General features: G+C 42.0%; 1 protein-coding gene across 1 annotated transcript in view; it reads right to left on the bottom strand.

Annotated features, from left to right (window-relative positions):
• DNAH14 (dynein axonemal heavy chain 14) overlaps positions 1 to 25,480 on the bottom strand; it is a gene marked incomplete at its 5' end in the record, with an annotated part of 59,224 nt that extends 33,744 nt beyond the window's left edge. The window contains 15 exons of the mRNA XM_040968284.1: positions 572 to 816; positions 2,106 to 2,227; positions 2,520 to 2,750; positions 3,979 to 4,194; positions 6,889 to 7,029; positions 7,697 to 7,792; positions 8,171 to 8,302; positions 10,841 to 11,000; positions 14,240 to 14,334; positions 15,864 to 15,989; positions 16,488 to 16,596; positions 19,190 to 19,371; positions 22,672 to 22,863; positions 23,570 to 23,731; positions 25,254 to 25,480. Of these exons, the coding sequence (XP_040824218.1) occupies positions 572 to 816; positions 2,106 to 2,227; positions 2,520 to 2,750; positions 3,979 to 4,194; positions 6,889 to 7,029; positions 7,697 to 7,792; positions 8,171 to 8,302; positions 10,841 to 11,000; positions 14,240 to 14,334; positions 15,864 to 15,989; positions 16,488 to 16,596; positions 19,190 to 19,371; positions 22,672 to 22,863; positions 23,570 to 23,731; positions 25,254 to 25,480 (2,436 nt within the window). The remainder of the gene's footprint in view (positions 1 to 571; positions 817 to 2,105; positions 2,228 to 2,519; positions 2,751 to 3,978; positions 4,195 to 6,888; positions 7,030 to 7,696; positions 7,793 to 8,170; positions 8,303 to 10,840; positions 11,001 to 14,239; positions 14,335 to 15,863; positions 15,990 to 16,487; positions 16,597 to 19,189; positions 19,372 to 22,671; positions 22,864 to 23,569; positions 23,732 to 25,253) is intronic.
• Between the last annotated feature and the right edge of the window lie 1,056 nt (positions 25,481 to 26,536).

Genomic DNA, 26,536 nt, shown 5'->3' with positions numbered 1-26,536 from the left:
TGCTCGCTGGGCAACTGTATGTAAGCAGAAAAGCAAAACAATAAACCGGACAGATGATTCCTATACGTGTCCTAATAGAGGACTAAAGGACTGAGGAAAATCTCAGGGCCCACGGAGTAAACAGGCAAAAAGAAAAACCACGGATTGCTATTGTTAGGTAAACTGTAACTTTTCCCATCTGACTTAGGGCTACCTCGCCTGGGATGTGTGTGCCAGGAACAGATGTGTCTTTTAGTTGCTATCTAGACCATGGTGTCTTGAATATTTCTTGAAGAGGCATATAATTTCTGCAGCTATTTTAATAAACAGCCCATCTTTTATGGATACGCAGAAGTCACAGGCTCTTTCTCATGTAAAACATCTTGTCACTGCCCAGTAGCCGAGGTCCTATGAAAGAATGTGGCAGAACGAAAGTTGAAACCAAAGAACATCACAGCTGACGCGTGACAAGTGGGTCACTCAGACAGCCACCTGCTCATAGTTCTGGTCCCTACTCAGAATTCAAGCCTCATAACTTTCCATTCTGACCTTCCAAACAGGTCTCCTGCTAGCTCTCCATCCCGTGACTTACCTGGTGCATTCTCTAGCAAGTCCAATGTTTTTTCATCCAGCTCCTCAAGGGTTACTGTGTCAAGGGAAATACTTTGCAACAACTGGTGGCGTTGACTTTCTAAATGAGGGACTTGATGTGTTACCACTGTCGACAGGAGTTGATCTTCCAGACCTTGGAATGTGACCGCGAAGTTGATCACAGTAACAAAGTTATAAATAGATGCAAGGATGTGGGGATTATCTATTGCTGTAGATAAGTATAACCTAAACAAGAGAAAGGTTCCAGTTACACACAGAACATACATAGAAAAAAAATAACCAGCCTATTTAATAGCATGAGAATATTTTTCCCTGAAATAGGCCAATTTTTCAAGTTACTCAGCCTTGCACACCACGTACGCTCTAGTTTTTTTAATTAAATTATAAAAAATACAATTATTAATCATATCCATATTATATTTGGGTTAAGGTTTAAATGGTATGAGTTTTCACCTGTCACAGTGACAACACTCAGCCCTGCATGGGAACAGGGTAAATCTGACTGACCAAGTTGAAAACGGCACATGTTCTTTGCTTGGACTTGAGGATGCAGGCTGGATGAAGACACAGTTCAACGGCTGACTGCAAGCCTTGACTGGTTTTCATTTCTTGCCATTAAAAGCCCATCCCCTTTTCATTATAACACCGAGCTCCCACTGAACATGGGACGTATGTAACATGGATGGTAACTTAGTGAGCATGGAAACCCCACTTACTGAGTTTACATGACTCCTCGCCACATTTCCTGTAAAACCGAGTCATTGAGGGCACTGGAGGAGTGAACCAGCCAAAGGAAGATCTTCCCTTCTCTTTATCACCCTTCCTTTCAAATGCACAGGTAAACAAACGCATCTTTTTTTTTTTTTTTAAGAGGTAGTAGCCCTGAGATCACGAATGCTTTCCAGATTCCCTTACTAAGTGTCCTGCTCACCCAGCAATCCTCTGGTTAACTGCAGAAGAACCTAAGTATCGCTTTTCCTTGGGAACGCTGTCTCGGAGCTCATAATATCTGACTACATAATCATGCCCCATAATGCTGGCAGGTGACAGCCCTTCCTGGGGCCTTGACTGCTGGCAACACAGACACAACATCTGTGTCCCTGAAGGCAGATTCCCTTTTTGCTCTAGAATTAAACACACTTTTTTTTCCCCCTTAAAAGCAGCATAAGATCTTCCCATGTAAACACGTTAGTCGTTCACGTGGGTGTGAGCAGGTGGGGCCAGGCCTCCCTCTGGTGGCCCCGTTTGTGTCTCTTTGGAAGAGTCCTTCCTCCTGGAGTCCTAGATTGCATCAGGCACGTGTTGACAAATATCGGGTGAGAGTGATCTGATGGATATGAGTTGGTTTCCTACTCTGTGTTCTGATGCGAGCCTCAGCATGCACGCGTGCCTGCACACGCAAAACAACATTTAAATGCAAACTCACTCTTTCCTCAGGTGGAAGATTAGCAGGACTGAAACACAAGGATTCTAGCATTACATGTTTACAGAGCCATTCCTGTGGGCAACATTACCTAAAGTTGGCATTGATTTCAACCTCTGAACTGCCAATCTTCATGAAAGACTGCCCCCTTTTCTGATAGATCCGCTTCTTCAGAATCACCTTCAGGTCTGGAGCTAATGTTTCGGGGAGATTCTGAAAACAAACAGGCAATGGGTATCAGTAGGAGAGACCACCTTAAATCAACTGAGAGGACACAATACTTGAACACCGTAATCCTAATGTCTGCTCAGCGGTGACACAGCTGTAAGACGATGGAGCACCGGAGACGCGCCACAGGGATGCAGACATCTGTCAATGTGTTTCTTACTGCTTTTCCCCTGACAAAGTTCCCCATCACTTCAAACTTTCGATTTGCATGCTCGGTGCCTTCAGTGCATGGGGCCAACTGCCAGGAAACAGAGCACCCTGCTCCATGCTCCGGTACCTGCAGGAGGACGCTGTCTCCCATCTTCATAGCGTGCTCCATCTTTTTGGTGTAACCGCTGTCCTCCACGGAGAGCTCCTGCAGCTTGGAGCCTTCCATCTGGCGGATCCAGTTGTATGCCTGCTTGTGCGGGTCGATGAGCAGGGGCCACTGCTGGCTGTTCTTGATCAGGATGGCATTCTCTGTCGAGTACCAGCCAACAGGCAGCCCTTGGTTATGCCACCGGTAGATCTGGAACGAAACAATTTCTACTGGCACCATTTCAGGAGCTTCACATTGCGAGCATCTTACAGAGTGCCAAAGGAAGCTACAAGACCACTGCTTTTACAACAGCCAAGCTGTCTTCAAGAAGGATTAAGGAAACGAACCACTGGAGGCAAACTGGATATGCACACAAAGCTTCTGCAGCAGACAGCAGAGGCGCTTGAGGAAGAGCGTCTGTTTCCAAGCTCCTTATCTCGAATTCATAGGTAAGACATCGGATAGCACAGTAGTGTACAAAAATAGTGACGTCATTTGGCATTTACCGTTTGCCAAGTACATGGATGTTAGAAAATCTAGACGGAGGAACTGAGGCTAAAAGAGGTTGAGGGTAAAAGGACTTCAGCTGCTCGGCTACCGCATCGGGCCCACTATTTTATTTTTTTAATATTTGATGTTTCTTACATAGTTGGCAAGGATGCATACTCACAAGGACCACTGATTAAGCTGGGGAGGGTCGCGGATGGGGGAAGGTGGGTGCAACAAATGCTTCCTATTTTCCAGTTCTTTTTCTCCTGTATCTAGGTTGGGGGAGGGAGAAAGTGAAGGGGCCGCTTCCAGATGCTAAACTGTATCAGTATATTGGGGGATGGAGGATTATACTATTTTAAAGTATTACAATTATAGACTTTCAGTTGCATTTATATATAATATTGACATTCCTGGGTTTAACGAGCATCGCCATAATGAAAAGCCAATATTTGTTTCTGAGACTTTACAGGTAGGTTGTCTATTTAAGCAGGCTCACCACAGAGAAATGAATCGGTAATTATGCTCTTAGGATTTAAAAAAAGGTTTTTATTTTTAATCTTCTAAGACAGATTGCCAAAAGAGGGACTACATGTTTCTTTTTTTTTTTTTTTTACTGTGTCTAAGCATGCTCCAAGTTGCTTAATAAGCTCACCAGTTTCATTAATGATTTCAAAGTGAGAAATTAAGCGCTATTCATCAGGATCATGTAATTGGATACAATGGGAAAAAGGATATTGTGTGATTTACCAAGGGCATGAGTAACAGGAGAGAGATAACTGAGACACTGGAACCATACGTGAAAAATGCTAAGGCCTGAAACAGACTCCCCAGTTTTCACACATGAAGATAACGGAGGGGAAAGATCGAAGACCAAAAACATGTCCCTACCCCAAGTCGGACTCAACAACAGCAGTCCCTTAACTGGACAATCAAGACAGGTTACTACCTCAGACTTCTGGGCCATGACGTCAACTAAAGAAAAGTTGGAAGACATAGAAATGCTGTTTTGAATGCAGAAATCCTGCCATTTGTTCACAACCAACTGGCGAAAGGCTGGCGTCAAGGCTCCGCTGTAGACAACGCACGCTGCGGAGAGGAGGCTGTCGCCCCAGAGGCCCTGCAATCTGCTGTCCAGGTGACTGATTATTTCTTGCCATCGAGTCTGAGTGCAGAAAAGATACAAGTGAACCTTCCATATACAACATACCGTTCCATGGATGTAATACACACGTGTCATACAAATGTGTTCACTTTAAATTTCTTGACCAGATTTTTTTTCTAAAGCTTTATTTATTTTTATTGGAAAGGCAGATTTAAAGAGAGAAGGAGAGACAGAGAGATCTTTTATCTGCTGCTTCACTCCCTGGATGGCTACAATGGCCAGGGCTGAGCCGATCTGTAGCCAGGAGCCAAAAGCTTTTTCTGGGTCACCCATGTGGGTGCAGGGTCCCAAGGCTTTGGGCTGTCCTGCACTGCTTTCCCAGGCCACAAGCAGGGATCTGGATGGGCAGTGGAGCAGCTGGGAAACGAACCAGCATCTACATGGGATCCTGGCACTTGGAGGGGGAGCATGAGCCAGTTGAGCCAATGTACCAGTACTTGGGCTAATTTTTACTATTTACTATGACACACCTATTACTTTTAAGATTAATGATCTCCAGGGTGGACCCACAAGTTATGATTATTATGTTCTCAAGCTCTAATATACAGAAATTCATAATGAATTCTATCTGGGAATAGTTTTGTGTCACAGCAGGATAAGTTGCTGCCTTGACAATGGCATCCCATTGGGCACTGGTAGGAGTCTAGTTGTTCCACTTCCCATCCAGCTCCCTGCTAACGCATCTGGGAAAGCAGCTGAGGTGGCCCAAGGCCTCGGGCCCTGACTCACGTGGGAAACCTGGTTGGAGTTCAAGACTCCCGACTTAGGCTTGATCAGCCCTGACCAATGTGGCCGTATGGGGAATGAACCAGCATATGGATGATCTTTCCTTCTGTCTTTTCCTCTCCAACTCTGGCTTTCAAACAAATCTGTGAAGAAAAAAAAAAGGATATTTTAAAATGAACTGTTTTCTGAGAGCAACACTAGTCCTTGGGGTTTTCAATAGTGTTATATTTATTAATACAGATATGCAACCATTTGAACTCTCAGGTAATAAAACAAGGTAATTTTGAGAATATAAATTAATTATACAGAAATAGTGTTCAACAAGAGCATAACCAAGTATTTTTTGAATCTTTACTCATCTCCTAGATACTACTTTGAGAATCTCATTGGACACCGTCAGTAGCCTGCTAAGTAAATAGCACTGATTTTAAGATAAAGTACTTGTAGTTTAGACAAGCTGAAGCAAAGAACTCCCGATTATAAAGCTTCTGAGGGTGTAGATAACACTGAACTCATACTCTCCAGCTAGCCAGCCTCCTTCTTCAACTACGCAAGAACTTGTTTGGGCAATGAACAAAGTATGTTGATAAGAACTTGAAGTTTCAAGTCTGGGATGATGGTAAGATTCTATTGCCTCTGGGACAGCATCCAACTTTTCAGGGCCATTATATTCATTTTCAGAAAGAGGTTTTACTTTTTCTTTTTTAAGATTAAATCTATTTTTATTGGAAAGGCAGATCTACAAGAGAGAATGAGAGACAGAGAGAGAGTCCTTCAATCTGTTTGTTCATTCCCCAGATGGCCACAATGGCCAAAGCTGAGTTGATCCAAAGCCAGCAGCCAGGAGCCTCTTCCTGTGGGTACAGGGTCCCAAGGCTTTGGGACATGCTCTATTGCTTTCCTAGGCAACAGTCAAGGATCTGGATGGGAAGTAGAGCAGCTAGCACATGAACAGGTACCCCCATATGGGATCTTGAAGGGGGAGCATCAGCTAATGGAATCATTGTGCTGGGTCCAGGTTTAATTATTTTCATCCACTTGACAGAGAGATAGTAATTTTGTTTGCTGATTCACTCCCCTAATGTCTTTAAGAGCTGGGGGCTTGGCTAGACCAAAACCAAGAGCCTTGAATTCTATCTGGGTCTCCCATGAGGGAGAGGTGGGCCAAAGCATTGAGATATCACCCACTGTCTCCGAAGGGCATCATCAGAAAATGAGATCAGAAACAAAGCAGCTGGGATTCAGCCTGGCACCCTGATATGGGACACAGTTGATGGCTTAATGCACTGTTCCACAACACCCACTGTGATATTTGATTTGTATATTACATATGTTATCTTTCTTCTCTGTGTCCCGTAAAAATATTATGTGATATGTATTTATTTAAACAATTGCATGAAATTGAAACAATCTGAACAATGTTTGTAATACTCCTTGAAGTAGTTCAGGTACCACTAAACCCAGATTGTAGTCATTTTATGAAGGATTCAGTTGTAGAAAAGGCAGATGAATCAGATAAGAAATAAAAAGACCAGAAAATGAGGGAGGGGTTGGAAGAGCAACAGAACAAAATGACATTTCCTTTTTCCATCCTGATGATGTTTCCTCTCTTTTGGCCCCTCCCTGTTGGTATGCAATCAACTTCGCTTGTGTCAGTGTGAGAGAAGGAAGACTCATGATATATTCATTGAAAATTTTTATTTTTGTTCTCATCAAACAAAAGCATGCTGATGTCTTAGGACCAAGAGAAAATCTTAGATCTTTATAGTCATTACCTCTGTTTCAAGGCTTCTCACCCTGAACACCTGTACCTTCTTTGAATCATCTTCGATTGTTATCAATAACAAACCGAATAGTAAAAACGTTTGAGTAGGCATATGATGTAGCTCACAGTGGAAATAACTTCTTGGGGTTTGTTGAACCCAGGATGAATCAGTAAGGAAGGTATAAAGCCATGGGAAATCTTACTTTTTCATCTTCCAGGACAGTTGGTAAGACAGAAGCACACTGAAAGCATCTGATGGCCAGTCTTCTTGAACTAATTAATTGCTGTTTTTCAGCTATAATATTTTTATAGGTTGCCTGTAGCAACAGTAAATGATCTTCAATCTGAAAGATAATTATTGAGAAAAAAACTTATTCTCATGTTCTTCTAGAGTCTATCACATATGTAACTAGAGCTGGAACCATTTCATAGTCACATCCTGGAAAATCTTCCCAGATATATTATATTATCAATGAAAATGCACACTGTAGTAATGAAATGATTCCCTCGGCACTGTAGTTGGTATTTTAAAACACCACCATTCTTCTGTACTAGGCTTCCTTCCAATCTTAACATTTGAAGAGTCTTGGTTATTTGTTTAAAAAAAAAGTTTTAACATATCTAGATTCTTTTTGTTCTGCCATCCACTGGGAAACATTCAGGAATTCCGGCTCCTGAATTTGGTCAGGGTCAGTCCTGGCTGTTGTAGGCATTTGGGGAGCAAATCAGCAGATGGAAGATCTTTCTCTCTTTGTCTTTTTGTCTTCTCTCTGTTGCTCTGCCTTCCAAGTTAAAAAAAATATATATATATATACACACACACATATATATATATTTAATGTGGAAGGTTTTTACCCACATTATTTACTTATTCCCTACAATCTCTTCACTGTGTAATTGTTCCCATTTCATTTTTAACTCATAAGCTCTATTGAAATAATCACATTTCTTTCACATTTTTGTCTGGTTCATAAATGTATTGAGCATTGATCAAGTAAAAACACTGCTTACCAGCTGTAAGCCTCTTTGCTTTTCAGCCAACCTTTTCCGTGAGATTTTAAGAATATTTTGAGCTTCAGCTATTTGGATTTGCTTGGGCCCCACCAGCTTAAAGAGAATGTCAGAACATTCAAGGGTTAAGAAAGTCAAATTTACTGTTAAAGGTGCCACTTATGTTTGAAAGACTTTTATAAGCATTGACCATGGAAAATAAATATTCTTGGAATTAATGTGTACCAAAGGAATATAAAGTAACATATTATGGTCATACATACTAAAACAAACAAATCAAACAACAGCACAGTAAAAGATGTAATAGGAGCATTTGACACCTGTGTGAGTTGGTATAATACATGTGACTGCAGCATTTTTGTCAGGCATTTTTCCCACAGAAGCTCATTTGAACACTATTAAGTAGAAATTCTTTCTGGAACTTCGATGTGTCCCTTTCAAACCACTGCAGGTACTTGGGTGGAACAATCATACCTTCTGGACCTCGTGGTAGTTATTCAAAGCTATAATAAACTGGCACATCGAGCAACAGGCAATGGAAACCAGAGCAATCTTGTTGGGTTTGAAATCAGGTAAGGTTACAATTTTTTTCAGCTTCATGAAAACCTAGAAATAATACAGTTTATGGGTTACATGACAAAGAAGTATTATTTGGTCCTACACTGGGGTACAGCAAGCTAAGTAGCTGCCTGTGATGACATCTCGTATGAACACTGGTTTGAGTTCTAACTGCTCCACTCGAGATCCACCATCCTGCCAATGCACCCAGGAAAGCAGCAGCAGATGGTCCACAAGGTTGCACCCTTGCATCCCTGTGAGAGACCCAGAGAAAGCTCCTGGCTCTGCAAGATCACTTCCTCTCTTGCTAACAGTATGCATGCAAGAATGAAGGAATAAATAAATTCTTACAACAAAAGAAGTATTACTGAAATGAAGTTTTCCTCACTCTACAGTAGGATATAGTTTTGATCCAACTATTAGTCAGTAGTGGAACCAAAGACATACACTTGCTGTTGCTGCTGTCCTTGCTGCAGAATCGCTTTCATTAAGGTGAACTGCATTTGAAACCAGTAGAACAGGTGAACTCTCTTCTGACTTTGGGGCCTCTGGTGTCGAAGGTCTGCAGTCCCTCCATGCACTTTGGTGTGTGGGTTACCAGGGATACCTTCCTCCGTCTTTGGCCTCATACTGATGGGGCACAGTCACATCCAAAGGTCAGTCTAGTCAAGAATGGTGGGGTGCCCTAAGTGTGGCTTGGGGCTAAGACATTGCTTGGCTTGTGTTTATACTCCAACAGATTCACCCACCTCTGCAAAAAGGTGGGTGCTGTTTTACTGCTATAATCAGAAAAACACAGGATTTCTCCTGAACTCCTGGGGGTCATAACCAGAATGAAATCTTTTTCAGATAGAGATTCTTTCATCTTCAACCAGGCCAGTATTGTCACAGAATGGGTTAAAAGCTATCACTGCTACTGGAACCCTATTTGAGTGTCGGTTTGAGTCATAGCTGCTCTTCTTTTCATCCAGCTCCTTGCTAATGTGTCTGGGAAAGCTGTAGATGATGGCCCAAATGTTTGGTCCCCTACCACTGGATGTGGGAGAGCCAGAAGTTCTTCCAGGCTCCTGGCTTCAGCCTGGCCTTGTCCTTGGCTGCCCTGCAGGATTTACTCCCCATAGCGGCTATTTCTATCCTCCTCCTATCCGCATCACTCCGCCTTTCAAGTAAACAATCTTTTAATGATGAGATTAATATTTTCTATGATGATGACACAAATAATAAATTGAGAATGGATCATCTTCCATCTAAATTGGTCAGGAAATAGATTCTTCCAGGTAAGAAAGAATATGAGCTGTTAATTAATTGCCAATGCAAACAAAGCCACAGGGAATCCTACTTATTAAGAATTCCTTGGAGAACAAGTCCTTGTTGAATTCATTCATGAGTAATAAAGGTGATGACATTAACCTTCTGCCAAGACATGCACCTTCCTCACATCCTGTCCTGCATTTCCCTAACAGCACAGTCATCGTCACAACTAACTCATTACCTGTCTTGTTAGCTATGTAAAGTCTGTCCAAGGGAAGTCCTGTAACACCAGGGAACGCTTTGCTCTTCTACACGAAAGATACTGCTCACTCACTCACTCAGCCGGTCAGCCTAGGACAGCGCCACTCACTAGCAAGAGGTGGCCAGCCCACCTGTGAGCTGACTCCCAGCTTGCATGTGTCCCTCAGGCTGGATATTCTCCCAGCCTCTGCCATGTAGGCCACAGGCTCCAGTGTTCAGTACGGCAACAGCCACATCTTGGTACCAACACAGGTACTCCTGGCTGTGTCCCGTGGCTGCTGTGCCAAACGCTCACACAAGGGATGACAGATACAGCGGCTGAAGGATTCTCTTACCTTTGGGACCACTTGCCTGCTCTGCCATACCCCTTCCTTCTATAAGACTCATTTGCCCAGCATAACCTGCCCCAGTCTCCTGGTGCCTGAAAGTTACTTTAAAAAGCTCATGAAAATATGCAAAAAAAGAGAAACATTTATTTTGATGTTAAAAATATTTTAAATCAATGCCCAGTTTTTTTTTTTCATGATACGCATTTCCATGAACATTCTGAAGATCTTGGACTTGTTCAGTTCCGTTCTGTCTCCTTGAAGTTGTACAGTAAATTTACCTTCTTCTGAACTACATCTGCTACAGCGAAACCCAGACTATCCTACCTTCCTTACTCCTGCTTTCCCTTACTACATGAGTTAATATCTGTAGAGCACACAGGACAATGTCTGGCCCTGCCTTTACGAGAAGGAAAACTCTTAGGCTAATCCACTCATCATAATTCATGGTACAACACAACCCCTTCCCACATTGCGCCCCCAGGTAGCTTCCGCCCAGTATGAGCCTCTATTAATTCTCTATTCCTCAGTGTTCAAAGACATTCTGCCTTCAATGACACAGGGCTTTCCTTGACATTCCCAGGCAATCTGCTAAGTTCGAATAATGTGGCCCTCTCTGTGCTTTCAGCTTTTCCCACCGTCTTCCAACTCTAATGTGGAATAGCCATGCTAACATTTCTAATGGATTCTTTGGATTATAAATGCACAACTCACCAATTAGACATTACTTAGGGATCAACAGTCTTACCTGATCAGGTATGCTGTCCTTGTCAAGGTTAATCAATTTTCTTAAGAAACCAGTTTCTGCAAGCAGTAACTTAGCTGTCTTCCAGTTAGGTTTTCTTTGCAGAAGAATACACACCGCCTTCATGACAGTCAGTATAAGCAAGGGAGGCCGTGCATACGCTCTGTGACAAAGAGGGCCAAAGCACCACCACCTTCATTAGTTAAGTCAAAGGCACCTGCAAACTATCTCAGGAGACAACGTACACGCTGTTTTAACAAGTGTGTGGTTGAGAACTGCTTTGCCCATCCATATAGTCATTCTATTATTTATGTGGTTACTAAAATTCGGGTGTCTTTAATATTGGAGATTTGTTTTGATGACTGATGTGGATGCCTGGCAGACGTTCTAAGAGATGTAAGGCAGAGGATACCCTGTGTACATGCAAGGCTGTGTGTGGGTCTGGAGTCAAGCAAAGACCTGACCCCAGAATCTGATGTTATGTTGTCCCTCGGAATGTTGCCTGATTCCTTCTTCCCACAGGAGAGCTACTTACATACCCTTTGCTTGGAACTGTCATGGGCTGCTCTGACCTTCAGGAAACTCAGCTAATCTGTGCTCCGTGCACCTGCTTTTCCACCACTTGCACTATGTTTTTGTAAAAGAATAAAACTCTGTTTTGGTGTGTCATCCTGTGAGATGATGGCTGCCCTGTTATAACTAAAATTCAGTTCTGCATAGCCTCTCATGTTCTCCATTAATTCATCTCTAACAGTTGATACTCATAAAATCTAAATCTGTACAATATCTGAGTTAGACTAGTTTTACTACGAAAATATTTTCCTCTGAGTTATTTACAAATGGAAACCTGTCTATTTCCTTCCTGTACTGATTTACAGCTGACTACTTGAGACACTTCTGTATATTTGCAGGAGGAGCTGCAGAGGTGCAGAGCCGTATTCTGCTATTCCTGTGTGGTCTTACCCTCTTCAAACACATCCTCTGATGATTCTCCATCCTAACCTCAGAGGCCTACCACGAAGATCACGGATGAAGCAAAGTCAGGGGAAAGAAAGCAGATGGGAATTCAGCTTTACCGGAACACAGGCAGCTGCCTCTTAGCTGTGGCCGATCAGGTGCCACGGCACCATTAGCCAGCCAACTGCTGCTTAGGAAAACCAGGGTTCAGACTAAAACATTCCCCAAGGAGGAATTACTAATGACAAACCACGAGAGGTTTACTAATGACAAATCCGGACTTGGAACAAGAAGGGAGGACTCACACAGGGTACTGAGTCTCCCTAACTGAAGGACACGCAGGAAGCCTCCCACGGAGGAAGGCGACATGAGAGACCACTTCTATCTACAGGGCTTATCAGTGCCAGAATCTATGCGTTTGTTCGGACTAACCTTCATTCTCTTCACTAGTCTACTTGGAAACTGTGTGCCGCTTTCTGGTAGACTCAACAACTAAACAATTCACACTTTAACTAGTTTTTCAGATTGTTTTTCTTAGATTTGATGATGAGAAAGACAACAAAAGAAGCAGCAGGAAAAGAGAGATGAAGTCCACAGAGGCGAGGTGGGAGTTCCAACAACAAACTTTTTCTCAATTTTGACTATTTAAAGTAAACTTGTCAATATATTGAGATGAAATGTACTATCTCTGAAATCTTAATGTAAATTAAAGGGAAAGTATGATCCAATTGACTCTAGTTCATTCGATATGCTCTTGATGCAGAGACCCGTCCATACTGGCAATCTGCTTTCAAGTTCTCCTTTACTCCTCAGTAGTCTGTTTCGGACCCTTAATGATTTATCGCCATCTGCATTTCGCACTATCTTTTTCTCTCTTCTTATGGTTCACATTGCAAAGTGCCAAGGGATTAAGCTGTCATATGGCTGGCATTTGTATTTTGATGATAGATATAGCAGCTTGGGTGGAAGATGAGCTGAGCTGGCACCTGCTGGAGGTGCCCACTGCATATCCCAACAGCAATAGCAGACGTGGCATTGGAAGGCAACCTCCTCTGTGAGGCATGTAGATGTTGAGTTACATGCCCATTAGCAACATCACAGTGCAGACTCTTGGCAAAGCAACCAACTGACCAACAAACGGGGTGCATGTAAGGATAAGCCTGGTTTTCGTTAGCTTTTGTAGTTACTGTCAGAGCCTGTGAGCTTAACCCCTGTGACATACAACCACTCTGAAATTAAGCTGCAGGAGATGAGCAGGTTACTCTTAAAGGAATATCTGCCAGGGAAATTGTAAGAGAATAGGAGCTTCTGCTGTGTGCTTGGGGGTTGGGGTGGAGGTTGCTTTGTTGGAGAGGACCAGCCCTGATACTTCTCTGATATCAGCTCCTGACACCCCTTCTGGTCATCTTGGGTCTTCTGCAGTTGCTGAAACTCACCAAGCACACGTCAGCCTTAAGCATTTTGGATATTCCATTTCCTCTGCTTGGCACACACTTCCCTCCAGACACCTGCTTGGTTTACTTCCCAACTTCATTCAGTTCTCTGTTGCAGCATCAGAGAGGCCTTCCCCATCTGTTAGCTGCTGCCCCCTCACAAGGTACACCAACCTCGGCTGAACTGAATTAATCATTCAATGCACATGAGGATGAGTGCGTGTCTGTGTCGTTGCTCTTTAAGGTCAGGGGGACTTTCAGCATTGTCAGCACAACACACTACTAAATGCATTGAATAGCCCCTCTGCTATCTTCAGTTCTTACCCTGTGGATAATGCATCAGAAATAAGATGGTGTATTTTCTCAGAATTTCCACATCCTGTATTGAAATAGCACTTTCTGTAAATAGACAATCCAATACATTCTAAGACATAAGACAATTTTCCATTGTCTAATTGGTTAGACACTTCTTAATTTGAGGTTTCCAAAGATTCAAATGAGTACCTACAGGATGGGATGTTTGTATGCCACCCCATTTCTTCTGTATTTCCTTAAGCGTGGCTTTCACCACTTTCCACCACATTGGGAGGACTGAGTTAGGGAAAGCACACAGCAAGCAGGAGTGTCTCCCATACGACACCGTGTGGTAGTGGCTGGCACTGCAGCCTCAAATACACAGTCTCCTACTGGGCCCCAGCTTTCAGCTAAAGCGGGAGTAAGCCGGAGTTTATACTGGTTCTAGGAGGAACTTTTTTTTTTTTTTTTTGTCTGTCTCAGAGATTGAGATTCAGTTTACAACAGAGAATACATCATGGTTTTACAACATTACTCCCCCAGAAGGGGCACATAACATATTCATTTGCCTTATAATTGGTAACATACAGTATAAGTCACTAAAGAACTTAAACCAAGACTGGTAGAATTGACTTACTAAAAATGGGATATAGGGCTACTAACTTCTACTGTGCATATACATCTTATTTTGAGCTTTTCTAACCGCACAGAAACTTACCTTAATTCAGTGACATCAGCTTTATCCAGGGCGTTCAGAGCCCCAATTGCCTTGCCTAGAGCTGGCATCACACTTCTTAGTTCATTGGCAGTTTTCTGCAGTAAAACAAAAACAAAAACAAGATCCAAAACCAAACCAAACAAAAACAAAAACAAACCCTGAGAGCACATGGATGCTGTTAATTATCTCACATTTTAAAAAATACTTGGATTTGGAAAATACAAAGTGACATTCTTACAGTCATTTACGCTTGGGGGGAGGGGGGGCCAAGTGCAGTGTTTTCAATTCCTCTTGCGAAGGCAGCGCCACCAAGCGGATCCTGCCTTGTCTATTAGTCCCAGAGATGCTCTAGCCCTTCCCTATTGAGCGACTCAATTGCACGACTAGCACAGTGCGAGCGCGAGTCCTTCACACGGTTACATGCGCCCCGTCCCCCAAGGCCTGGAAGGAACTTTGCCAATATGCTGGCAGGGTCAGCTTTCTTTATGAAGCTTGCAAAAGCAAAATACCTTGATTATAGTTAGAACTCATTTCTCTTTTCGCTTTTCCCCTCTGTGTCAAATGGGATCTTAAAATGCCATTAATGATTATATTAAATTTATATTTTAAAAAGCTCCTAACACTTTCAATGAGTTATGAAACCCTAAGAAACTTCTATTAAAAATGTAAAATACATTTTGATTGAAACTGCTATAGGAGGTGATATTACAAAATTATTATCATATGAAGAAGTGATCACAGAGTATCCAGTAGGGGGAAAAAAATCCCAAAAAAGTATCATGGTAATAGGTAAAGAAGTAAATTCCCAAACAATTTCTAAATCTTATGATTTCTGTGAAAACTGTTAACTTTTTTTTTAAAGATTTATTTTTATTATTTTTTCATTGGAAAGGCAGATATACAGAGAGGAGAGACAGAGAGGAAGATCTTCCGTCCGATGATTCACTCCCCAAGTGAGCGCAACGGGCCGATGCTATGCCGATCCGAAGCCAGGAGCCTCTTCCGGGTCTCCCACGCGGGTGCAGGGTCCCAAAGCTTTGGGCCGTCCTCAACTGCTTTCCAGGGCCACAGGCAGGGAGCTGGAAGGGAAGCGGGGCTGCCAGGATTAGAACCGGCGCCCATATGGGATCCCAGGGCGTGCAAGGCGAGGACCTTTAACCCTTGCGCCACCGCGCCGGGCCCAAAAACTGTTAACTTTTAAAATTGTGTTCTGCTGTGATTGCTTATTCTAGTTAATATTCCTGTTCACATAAAATAATATACTAGTTACTTTGTATTTTGTGAAAATAATAATCTCAACATTGTAAGAAGCTCAGCCTAATGAAACACTGAAATGAAGCTGCACTGATGACATATTGCCCAGGAGTGTTGCCTGCAGGTGGCTGACACAGCAGGGTCTGTGGGCATCAGTGGTCCCAGGAGGAAGGAGGGGAGCCTCCATGTCTGGGAGGGGTGTATGGGGGTACCCCCTTAAACTCAGCACATCAGAAGGTCCTGTGCCTGGGTCTGGAGGTTCCATGAGATGGTTTCAAGTAAGTTAGCTTTTAAAGTATGGGCAGGCGTTTATGCGATGTAGGTTTGCAAATCTGAGTGATTTTTATAATGAATGGGCTTTTAGTTTTACCTGAGCATACTCTTCCACAATTCTTACTTCTTCCGCCATAATTTCTTCATCCCGTTTGACAAGTATCTGAACTTTCTCAACGATTTGTGAATCTTTCCTTATTTTTTCCTTTAGGATTTCTCTTTCCTAATGAATAGAACAAGTCTTACAATGAGCTTTAAGAGGTTAGGACCTCTTTGGAAATGAAAAATTTCAACAGCACATTTCACTGATATAAAACTCATTCAAACAAGCCTGAAATATAGTTTCCTGAAATATACGTAGGACCAGGCCCATAAACATCATTTCATACAATGTATGAAAGAATAGCCATGGGTGATAATTTTTCAAACATGTGACCAATTACAAATTATCACAGAACCTTCCAGATAGATTTAAAGACACTTAGGGATGCTTTACCAAAGCTTCAATGGTTAGTTTTCAACCAATCAATACATTTTATTAAATATAACTGTCACCCTATTTTGTTGTTGTTTTCTCTCATTTTATAAATGAGAGAATTGAGGTAGAGATGACTAAATAATTTCTTCCAGTTACAGAGCTAAAGCATAAGGAAGCAGGGATTGCACACTGCCTTTGCCTTCAGAGCCTGTTCCCTTCACAGGGTTTTCAGACCCAGCCTACCTTCGTTTTCTGTTCTATCTGAGGGCCAAGGATTGCCAGTTTATTCTGCATGTCTATAACCACTGTGCTTGCTTCCAGGATCTTGGACAGACCCATAAAGAAACGACTCCTGGAGGAAATAAAAAGGACAGTTGGAGTGTATCCCTTCTCTAAGATACCTGAGCCTAGAAGTGTCTCAGATTTCAGTCTTTCAAATTTTGAGTACCATCACCTTACCAGCTGAGCAGCCCTAATTCAAAGTGTCCCCAAATCTGAAACTTTCTGAACCTCAAAAGATTCTGAGGGTTTAGATTTTCAGATCAGGGCTGCTCCTATCATTTCAGGAGGTGTAAAATATAGCAAAGTCGAGGCCAGCATGGTGGCATAGTCTGTGAGTTCTCCACCTGTAGTGCCTGCATCTCATATGGGCTTCAGGTCACATTCTAGCTGCTCTACTTCTCATCTAGCCTGCTTGTGGCCTGGGAAAGCTGTTGGGGATGGCATAAGTCCCTGGACCCCTGGACCCACATGGGAGACTCAGAAGAAGTAACTGGCTCCTGGCTTTGCATTAGCTCAGCTCTGGCTGTTGCAGCCAACTGGGGAGTGAACCTGTGGATTTAAGATCATTGGACCAGTTCATCAGGTTCTTGTTCCTTCTCTCTGTAAATCTGCCTTTCAAATAAAAATAAATCTAAAAATTTAAAAAATATAGCAAATGGCAGAAAATATAATTTGATCATAGATGAAAAAAATTATATATCATGATCAAATGGGGTTTATTCCCGGGATGCAGCACTGGCTTGATATTTGGAAGCCAATCAGATTCGTCCACCATATTAACAGTGTAAAGAAGAAAGATCTCAAGCTTGTTTTAATTGGTGTAGAAAAAACATCTGAAAAAATTTATGATAAAAAGAGATTTCTTTAAAACTAAGAACAGCAGGGTCGGGGGGATTTCCTCTATTTGGTAAAGAACAGGTGCCATTAAAAATAAATGGAGTCTTATGGAAGAAATGAGAAAGCGTGAGGTTCCGCAAAGGGCATACGCTTAGCACAAGCAATCTTGGGCTTTCAATGGAATAAGTTAATTATGAGTTTCAGAGTAGATTGGCTCTCGGAGGTCCAAACCACATAATTAAGCCTCCCTATTATTTCTCCTGGGAAACTGGGCTGCTGGAATTTTTGAGGGGCAAAGAAGAGCTGGGCACTAGGAAACTGCAGTCTGGTCATTTCATCACCAAGCATAACTTGCTATCTATGGAAACCAATGCTAACGGTCACATGTATTAGTTTATAGACTTAAGGTGGTCCTTCTAGGACAGTAGAGGATAGGTAAGTGAGAATATACAAGTGAGGATCTGTAAGAGAGAAACTGCTAAGGGCTGTGTCTGAGTGTGGGTCAGACAGGATGGGGAACACAGAAAGGGTGCAGTGAGTGTGACGGGCACTGGTCACACTGACCACATGGCTATGATTGGATAGCAACAAGTCCGAGTGGTAGAGGGTTGGACACCTTCCATTCTAGTGGGAGAAGAATTCATGAATCCCTCCTAACATTCGCTTGTTGGGCATCCAGACAGCCACCCTCAGTTCAACTGATGATCAACAGCCATCTTAATTTCAGGACCCTCAGTAATTTCCCTGATCACTACTTAAAACAACATGACAAGACTAACTTTCCAAACATTGGTATGATTCCCCCTATACCAGCCTCATCATATTTAGACTAGCTCAACTACTCTAAATTATGAATTATGCAGATATTGAACCAGTCATCCTACATCTGGCCTTTTTAACAAAAACTTAGTTCAAATTAGACCCTGACCTAACACCAGCAAAATGCTGCTTCTGGGGTTGCTACTAGTTTTTGTTGTTGTTGTTTTTTCTTGGAAAGGCAGATCTACAGGCAGGAGGATAGAGAGAAAGATCTTCCAAGTCCGCTGGTTCACTCCCCAGGTAGCTGAGCTGGTCTGAAGTCAGGAACTTGGAGTCACTTCTGGGTCTCCCAGGTGGGTGCAGGGTCCCAAGGCTTTGGGATATCTGCCACTGCTTTCCCAGGCCACAAACAAGGAGCTGGTTGGGAAGTTGAATAGCCAGGACACAAACTGGTACCCATATGGCATTCCGGTACACGGAAGACAAGGATCCAGCCACTGAGCCACTGTGCTGGGCCTTGCTGCTATTTCTTACATACATGTCAGGCGTGTCATACTCAAACTAGTCTAAATTCTTAAGCATCATTGTTGGCAATGGAAAATCTCATTGCCCCAGCTTGTCGCTGGCCAGTTGAGGTAGGGCATGTACACAACTGGCAGTGTTTCTTGTTGTCCCCGGGATTACTGCTTGCCTGCAGCACGTCTTGCAGCCCTCAACAGTGGGTGTCCCCTGTCTGTGCTTCAGGCCTCTCACCCCTTTTACTTGGGTATCATCCCAGGGGACAAAGGTCATGGAAACTTTTGATTTCTTTGTAATAAACTGTCTGAATCTACTAAGGGTGTTTAGTTTTTCTGCCAAATCTGCCAGCCCTGTCTTGATGCAGGCAGCCTTGGAACAAGTACAAAGGAAATATCTACTTTATCTCTAAGATTTTTTGTAATGATGGATTTTGTCTATCACTGAAAGGCAGGTTTGGGCAGATTTTTTTAATGCTTGTGTCCCCCCTCCCACCCCCACACGAGCACTGATATAAAGCACCTGCTCGGGATTGGGCCTCCAGGTCTTACCTTTTGGTTTGCATCGTGTCCTCTCGTGACCGCACAATGTGTGCAAATGTCCCCAGGAGTTTCAAGAAGCTACTTCGAGTGATAAAATAATGCCTTCCTGTGTCTTCAAAGTATCTTGTGCTCAAGTCTTCCATACTCATGTGGATTTGGACGCACGTCAGGGCAAGACTCTCTCTCAAGTCCTGAAGGATGTTATTATTATTATTAGGAATTAAGACAAATTTATTGAAATGCACTATAAGAGGAGAAAGCTGAACACTAGGACTAGCTTGAAATAGTTTGTCATTTATGAGATGTGGAGTTGGAGAAGGGTGTAGAGGAAGGGTGGGTGTGTTAACGACTGGGATAGCGGTAAGGCGCAAGAGGCGATGAATCCTCTCATGACTGATGGGATGTCAGGTTCAGCTCTCACAGGTATATATATGTATATATGCCATCCAAGGATGCAGGGCACCAACAGTTAAAACGTATGGTGCTTTAAACAAACAAACAAACAAAAAACAAACCTCTCATTTTCCTTTCTTAAAGTGGTTCCCAAGATCAAGATACTCAAGAAAATGTCTTTGACTGAAAGGAAACTGTGACATCTGTAAATGCCCAGATGATACGTGCATGGGCAACACCAGTGCTTCCCTTGCTTAGACTGGGCGAGACTCTCACTTCGTCATAAACCAGTCATGATGATGCATCTCCAGTCTACCTAGGACATTCAATTGTTGGTCACTTTTAACCAACTGCCTTTTGTTTTGCTACCAACTCATCTCTGTTGCCCTTGAACATTTGGAGAAGTCAGCAGATGAACTCCTTTCTGGGTCCCACACACGGAGTTTCGGTTCTCTCTGTATTTACATTTGAGTCCTCCTTGCCACTGTTCTGTCACCTGGGTCTTGTGCGATCTTCAGTTTAATCACTCCAGAACACATTCTTCCTTGCTTTGGGCTCAAAATTTCTGAACTACTTTCATGTTGTTGCTTCTGCTCTCATTTCATTACAGTTTTACTGTTGTAGCCAGAGCAATCTGGTCACATGGATGATCGCCACAGAAGAGGCTACGGAGATGCAGGCCATTTTCTTACATGGAAATGTGCTGATCACAACACAGGCAGGACAGTGAAGGTCAGGTGGTGCAGAGGCTGTGCTTTTTGGACACAGGGCAAATCAGAGGGCAAACAACATGGGGAACAGATAAGGGGTCAAGGCAAACCCTTGACCCATTTCCTAATTTGGCTTTGGGCTGCCTGTTTTTTGCTCACACAGACTTCACTGCCATTCAGCAAGGTAAGATCAGACAGGATACAGCAAAAGCAATACTGATGTGTAGAATAGCAGCCCAACAGTGCAACTCTAGGACACGAAAAGCAGGAGCAAATCAAATGCAAGATTAGTCAGAAGGAAAAAGTAGCAATCAGAGCAGAAATGAGCAACATGGAGACTTAAAAACATGCAAGGAATGAACGACACAAAGGGCTAGTTTTTGTGAGAAGATGAACCAAATCAATACACATAAATAGGCTAAGAAAAAAGGAGACCCAAATACAAAAAACTGAATATGAAAAAGCAGACACAACAATGGATGTCACACAATTACAAAGGCTCCTTAGGCAATATTATGAACAACCAAATACTATCACATTAAGAAAAAACTGGGCCAGACGGCATGGCCTAGCAGCTAAGGTTCTCGCCTTGAACGCCCTGGGATCCCATATGGGCGCCGGTTCTAATCCTGGCAGCTCCACTTTCCATCCAGCTCCCTGTTTGTGGCCTGGGAAAGCAGTCGAGGATGGCCCAGGGCCTTGGGACCCTGCACCTGCATGGGAGACCTAAAAGAGGCTCCTGGATCCTGGCTTCGGATTGGCATAGCATCGACCGTTGCGCTCACTTGGGGAGTGAATCATCGGACAGAAGATCTTCCTCTCTGTCTCTCCTCTCTGTATATCGGACTTTCCAATGAATAAATAAATCTTAAAAAGAAAAAGACTGCATTTTTCAGAAGAAAAATTGAAATGGCTAATAGGCATATGAAAACATGCTCAGGCATCTGAGATTTCATCTGACTCCAGTGAGGTTGGCCTATATCCAGAACTCTACTAACAACACCTGTTGGTGTGGATATGGAGAGAAAGGTACCCTCCTTCACTGTTGGTGGGAGTGTAGGCTAGTGCAGCCACTATGGAGGTCAATATGTAGAGTGCTAAGAGAACTAACAATTGACCTGCTGTATGACCCAGCTGTCCCACTTCTGAGAACATATCCAAAGCAAATGAAATCTTCATATGAAAAATGGATCTGTAATCCTACATTTACAGCAGCACAATCTACAATACCAAAGACATGGAACAGCCCAGATGCCTGTCAAAAGAGGAGTGTGCAAAAAAAAAAAAAAAAAAAAACTGTGGTACATCCACTCCATGGAATACTACTCAGCCATTTAAAAGACTGAAATTCTACCATTTGCAACCAAATGGTCTCAAGTAGAGACCATTATGCTTAGTGAAACAAGTCAATCCCCTAAGGACAAATATATGTTCTCTCTGATATAAAGCAATCTTCATGCAAAATACAAGATCAATAGACCTTTCAATACTGTTTTTGCTACATTTCATAGCTTTTGACATTTTTGTGTTTCATTCATTCAAAAGTTTTTTTTGTTTTTCTTATTAATTTCTTCATTGACTCATAGCTCACACACTGTTTATTTCAGGAAGGTCTTTGATTTTCTTTTTCATTTCTTCAGTGATACATTGGTTTATTCAGTAGCATGTTATTAACTCCATGTTGTTGCAGACTGTAAACTTGTCATACATATATAGCCATTATTGAACTGAGGTATATTCCTTATATGTCTAGTTTATATTTGTTGCATCATTATTCATAATAACCAAGATACGGAATCAGCTTGAGTAATCATCAATGGATGACTAGTCAAAGAAAATGTGGGATACAGAAAGGAATGTTTTGCCATCATAAAAAAGAAGGAAATTCTGTCATTTTCAGCAACATGGATGGGACTTGAGGACATGATGTTAGGTAAAACAGTAGACTCAGGCAGGTCAGTGCTACATGGAAGATTAAAAGTTGCTCTCAAGGAAGCAGAGAATTGACAAGTCTTTACTGGAAATTTGGAAGCCTATGGGAAAGAAAGGGATGCAGGGGAGCCTGGTGAAAGGTGATGGTGGTGCAGCTGTATTGAGGACTAACTTCTAAGGTTGTAGAGCACAGTAGGATGTATGGCTGACAGTTAAATATTTCAAAATAGTGAGTAACAGAGGATTTTATAACATCCCCAACAAAAGAAATGATCTATGTTGGAGATGTTAGCCATAAGAATTATCCTAATTTGGTCATTCCACATCATATACATGTATTGAAATGTACTGAAATAAGTTCAATCACTATATGTCAATCACAAATAAAAAACGTATTTAAAAATACTGTCAGATGCTGTAAATAAACTAAAACCTTTATTTGCAGTAAATATTTACCTCTTCATTCTCTAAATTCACTTTGTCTCTTAAGAAAGAGTTGGCTACAATAAGGAGAGCTTCTTTTGGCCACTTTTCGTACCAATCAATTGTGCAGGAGCTAACCACAGACGGATACGCTCTACAGTACTGGCGGAAACTGGGTCCTGAAGGGCTCATGACCACAAAAACATGCAGGTTCACATATACTTTCTGAAAATGAATGCCAATATAAGTTGTTAAAATGCAACCCATCACTTTAAACGGTTATCTTGAGATTTCCACTTAACACTTGCTGGCCTCAAGAAAATTAAGTTCCTGCCCAAATGGCGCAGTGATTAAGTTCTTCTCCTTGCACGCCCGGGATCCCATATGGCCGCCGGTTCTAATCCCGGCAGCCCCGCTTCCCATCCAGCTCCCTGCCTGTGGCCCGGGAAAGCAGTCGAGGACAGCCCAAAGCTTTGGGACCCTGCACCAATGTGGGAGACCCAGAAGAGGCTCCTGGTTTCAGACCGGCATAGCAACGGCCGTTGCGCTCACTTGGGGAGTGAATCATCGGACGGAAGATCTTCCTCTCTGTCTCTCCTCTCTGTATATCCGCCTTTCCAATAAAAATAAAAAATCTTTAAAAAAATTTTTTTTTAAACTAATACAGCCCCAAACCCTTCATTAGCCAGGAAGAAATCTCAGTGGTCATTTCACCTTTCATTTGTTGTCTCCAGTTACTATTTCTTTCAAAAGTCAATGATAGACTCAGAACCATGTTCATGTTGGGTTGGCCCAGGGGTATGGTATGTGTGGGGTGGGTGGGTGGGCATTATTCTAAACTTGCATTAAAGAAACTAAGGAAGTTTTATCAAAATTGAAAACAATGTATAGTTATTAATATAGCTTCATTTTAATACAAAGTGATAAGTACCTTTTGGAATAACGCAAGTAAAGACTGTCTATCATCCACATAGCCAGGATCTTTAACCAATGTTCTGATTCTGATTATGATGTTGTCCAACTCCTCATTTTCAAACAAGTCAGGCATTTTCCTTGAGTTGACAAGGCAATTCAAATCTTCCAAAATGAATGGCTTTGGAGAAAAACATGGTTAGAAATAAACAAATTATTCATATATTCTACTCTGCACACATCATCTTGAGAAAGTCATAGTACCGAAATGAAAATAAGGCTTTTTAAAAAACAAGCTAAACTCTTAATTTAAAGCCATCAAAACTTTTTTTTTAAGTTAAAAAGGCTTTATTCAGCTATTCATTCACTCAAACATTAAAAAAAAAAAAATAAGCCTGGTATTGACGCTATGCCAAACACCTGTGTTGGAGCAGGAGTTTTGAAACAGTGGGCACATAACACACTGGATGGGACCCCTGCTTCAGGCAGCCTACACTTGTGTTTGAATAGCAGACAAGCTAGGAAAAACACAGCTGCTCTAGGGCTCCCAGGACAACGGGGAAGGTAACAGATCAGGGCTGGGGGAAGGTCTACTGGGAGGGTTATTATAAAAGCCAAAACATTTTGCTTTTCAGAATAAACCCAAGCTTCCCTGAATATAAATGTGTCACAACACTTGGGTTTACCAATCAAAAATAACCTGAAAGAAAAAAAAAAATAAAGCAGTATGGGGTAGGCATAGCATTAGAGGCTTGAAGCAGCAATTAAATCTACATGTATATCTGGGTCATAAATAACAAATGATATTTCTAGGAAACATTGCCACAAAGGAGTAAGTGCCATCCAGATGGCATTCCAAGTGATTTTTTTTTTCTTTTTGGCTGTGACTGGCCATATCTGGAGCAAAGTAACAGGGCTAAAAAAAAGGAGGTGGGATGAACACTTTTTTTTTTTTCCAGCAGGTAAGGAAATGTATCTTTTTAAAAAAAAAATATTTATTTATTTTTATTGCAAAGTCAGATATATAGAGAGGAGAAGAGACAGAGAGGAAAATCTTCTGTCCAATGATTCACTCCCTAAGTGACTGCAATGACCAGTGTTGCCCTGATCCGAAGCCAGGAGCTAGAAACTTCCTCCAGGTCTCCCACGCAGGTGCAGGGTCCCAAGGCTTTGGGCCGTCCTCAACTGCTTTCCCAGGCCGCAAGCAGGGAGCTGGATGGGAAGTGGAGCTGCCAGGATAAGAACAGATGCCTATATAGGATCCCAGTATGTTCAAGGTGAGGACTTTAGCTCCTAGGTTACCACACCAGGCCCAAAAATGTATCTCTCAAGGAAAGTCCTAAACCTATTGTCAAGTGAGCAGAAGAAAGACAAAGAGCCAGAGTAACTACAGATGACAAGTGTGCAGGTCACACATGGTGGGGCACACATCATTGCTTTGAATACGCTGACAGAACTCAGGTATTGCAACCACCTCCAGTCTTCAGTTAATATTTGCATGATGAAGACACAGGAGCTATTTTCAAGTCATGTTTATTCAAAGCATCTACAATTTGTGGGTTATGACTGGATGAAGTTGGATAAGACGGGTTGGTAGAACTACAGACATCATTTTCTTATTTTCCATTAATTATTAAACTTCTCAGCAAAGGGCTATGTAAATGAAAATGTAAGAGATAATAATAATAAAAAAAAGGCCTTACTTGATCTAGGTGTAAGTTAGGCACCACCACCACAGTGGGGTTCCCTTCTAGACCTGCTTGAATAAAAGCCTTTTTAACGACTTCTCTGAACTCTGTGTACCCAGAGCTGGGAGACTCAGGCACTCGATACAGTTTGTGTTCTGTTAAGTAACAGGCCAAGGTTGTGCAACTGTCTTTTCCACATCCCTCTGTCCCAATCTGTGGAAGAAGAAAAACAACAACACACCCTATGATTCCGATATATTTTTGGAGAATTCTTTAGGGGATGGTGTTTTCTTTTTTATGTTTAGCATGTCAATAATAAAAATATCTAACAATATTTTCATTTATTATTTTTTAGGACATAGGCTTAAATGTTTAAATATTTAATCAAGTTTGTAAGGCATTCATTCACATTCAGTATTTTCATTTGTTCTCTTCATACCCTCTGAAAATTCCAGGAAATGATCTCGTTGGAAAGATAATTGGGAAAAACAGCACATGGAGGCTTATAAACCACTGCTGAATCACTGTTGATACTGAATTCTTCACTGATAATAAAGCAGATGGTATTTTCCCATTCCTGATATATGCTTTCTGGCAAGTACAGCAGGTATTACCTTTTAAAAGCAGCTTCACAAGAGCGTAGTTCACACACTACATCGATGCACAAGTCAAATAGTTTTTAGGAAATTCACATATTTATACACCGTTACCACAAGCCCGTTTTAGAATTTCCATTACTTTAAAAAGATCCTTTGAATCCATTCGTGGTCAATTCCCGTTCTGAAGACTAAGCTGGAATGGTCACTAAGTTGCCTTGTGTTTGGGGTTTTATGTAAGTGGGATTATGCAACATCAAGCCTACGGCATCTACTTTCTCTCACTTGCCAGAACAGTTGTGAAGTTCTTTGTATCAACAGTTTGCTACTTTTTGTGTTGAACAACATTCTGTTGTATGGACCTACCTACCACAATTAGTCTGTTCACCACTGAAGGTCATTTGGTTGGTTCCCACTTCTTGGCTATTCTGAATGATGTTGCTAAGGAGATTTGCTTACAAGTCTGTGTGCACATTTGTTTTATTTTCTCTTCTGTAGATATATAGGACTGGAATTTCTCAGCTATCTGATAAATCTACATGACACTCTGTAAGAAATGCACAAACCATTTTTCAAAATAGCTATATTTTACAATACCACTAGCAATGCCTGAGAGTTTAGTTTACCTGCTATACTGTCATTATCTTCTTGATTATAGTTTAAGTTCATTGCTTAGTACTCTTGTGGACTTAATTTGTATTC

This window comes from Ochotona curzoniae, unplaced genomic scaffold (genome assembly GCF_017591425.1).
Source record: "Ochotona curzoniae isolate NIBS_2020 unplaced genomic scaffold, NIBS_Ocur_1.0 scaffold_4683, whole genome shotgun sequence".
NCBI lineage: Eukaryota > Metazoa > Chordata > Mammalia > Lagomorpha > Ochotonidae > Ochotona > Ochotona curzoniae.
Note: the sequence above shows the minus strand (reverse complement) of the source record. Positions and strands in the feature narration are given on the sequence as shown.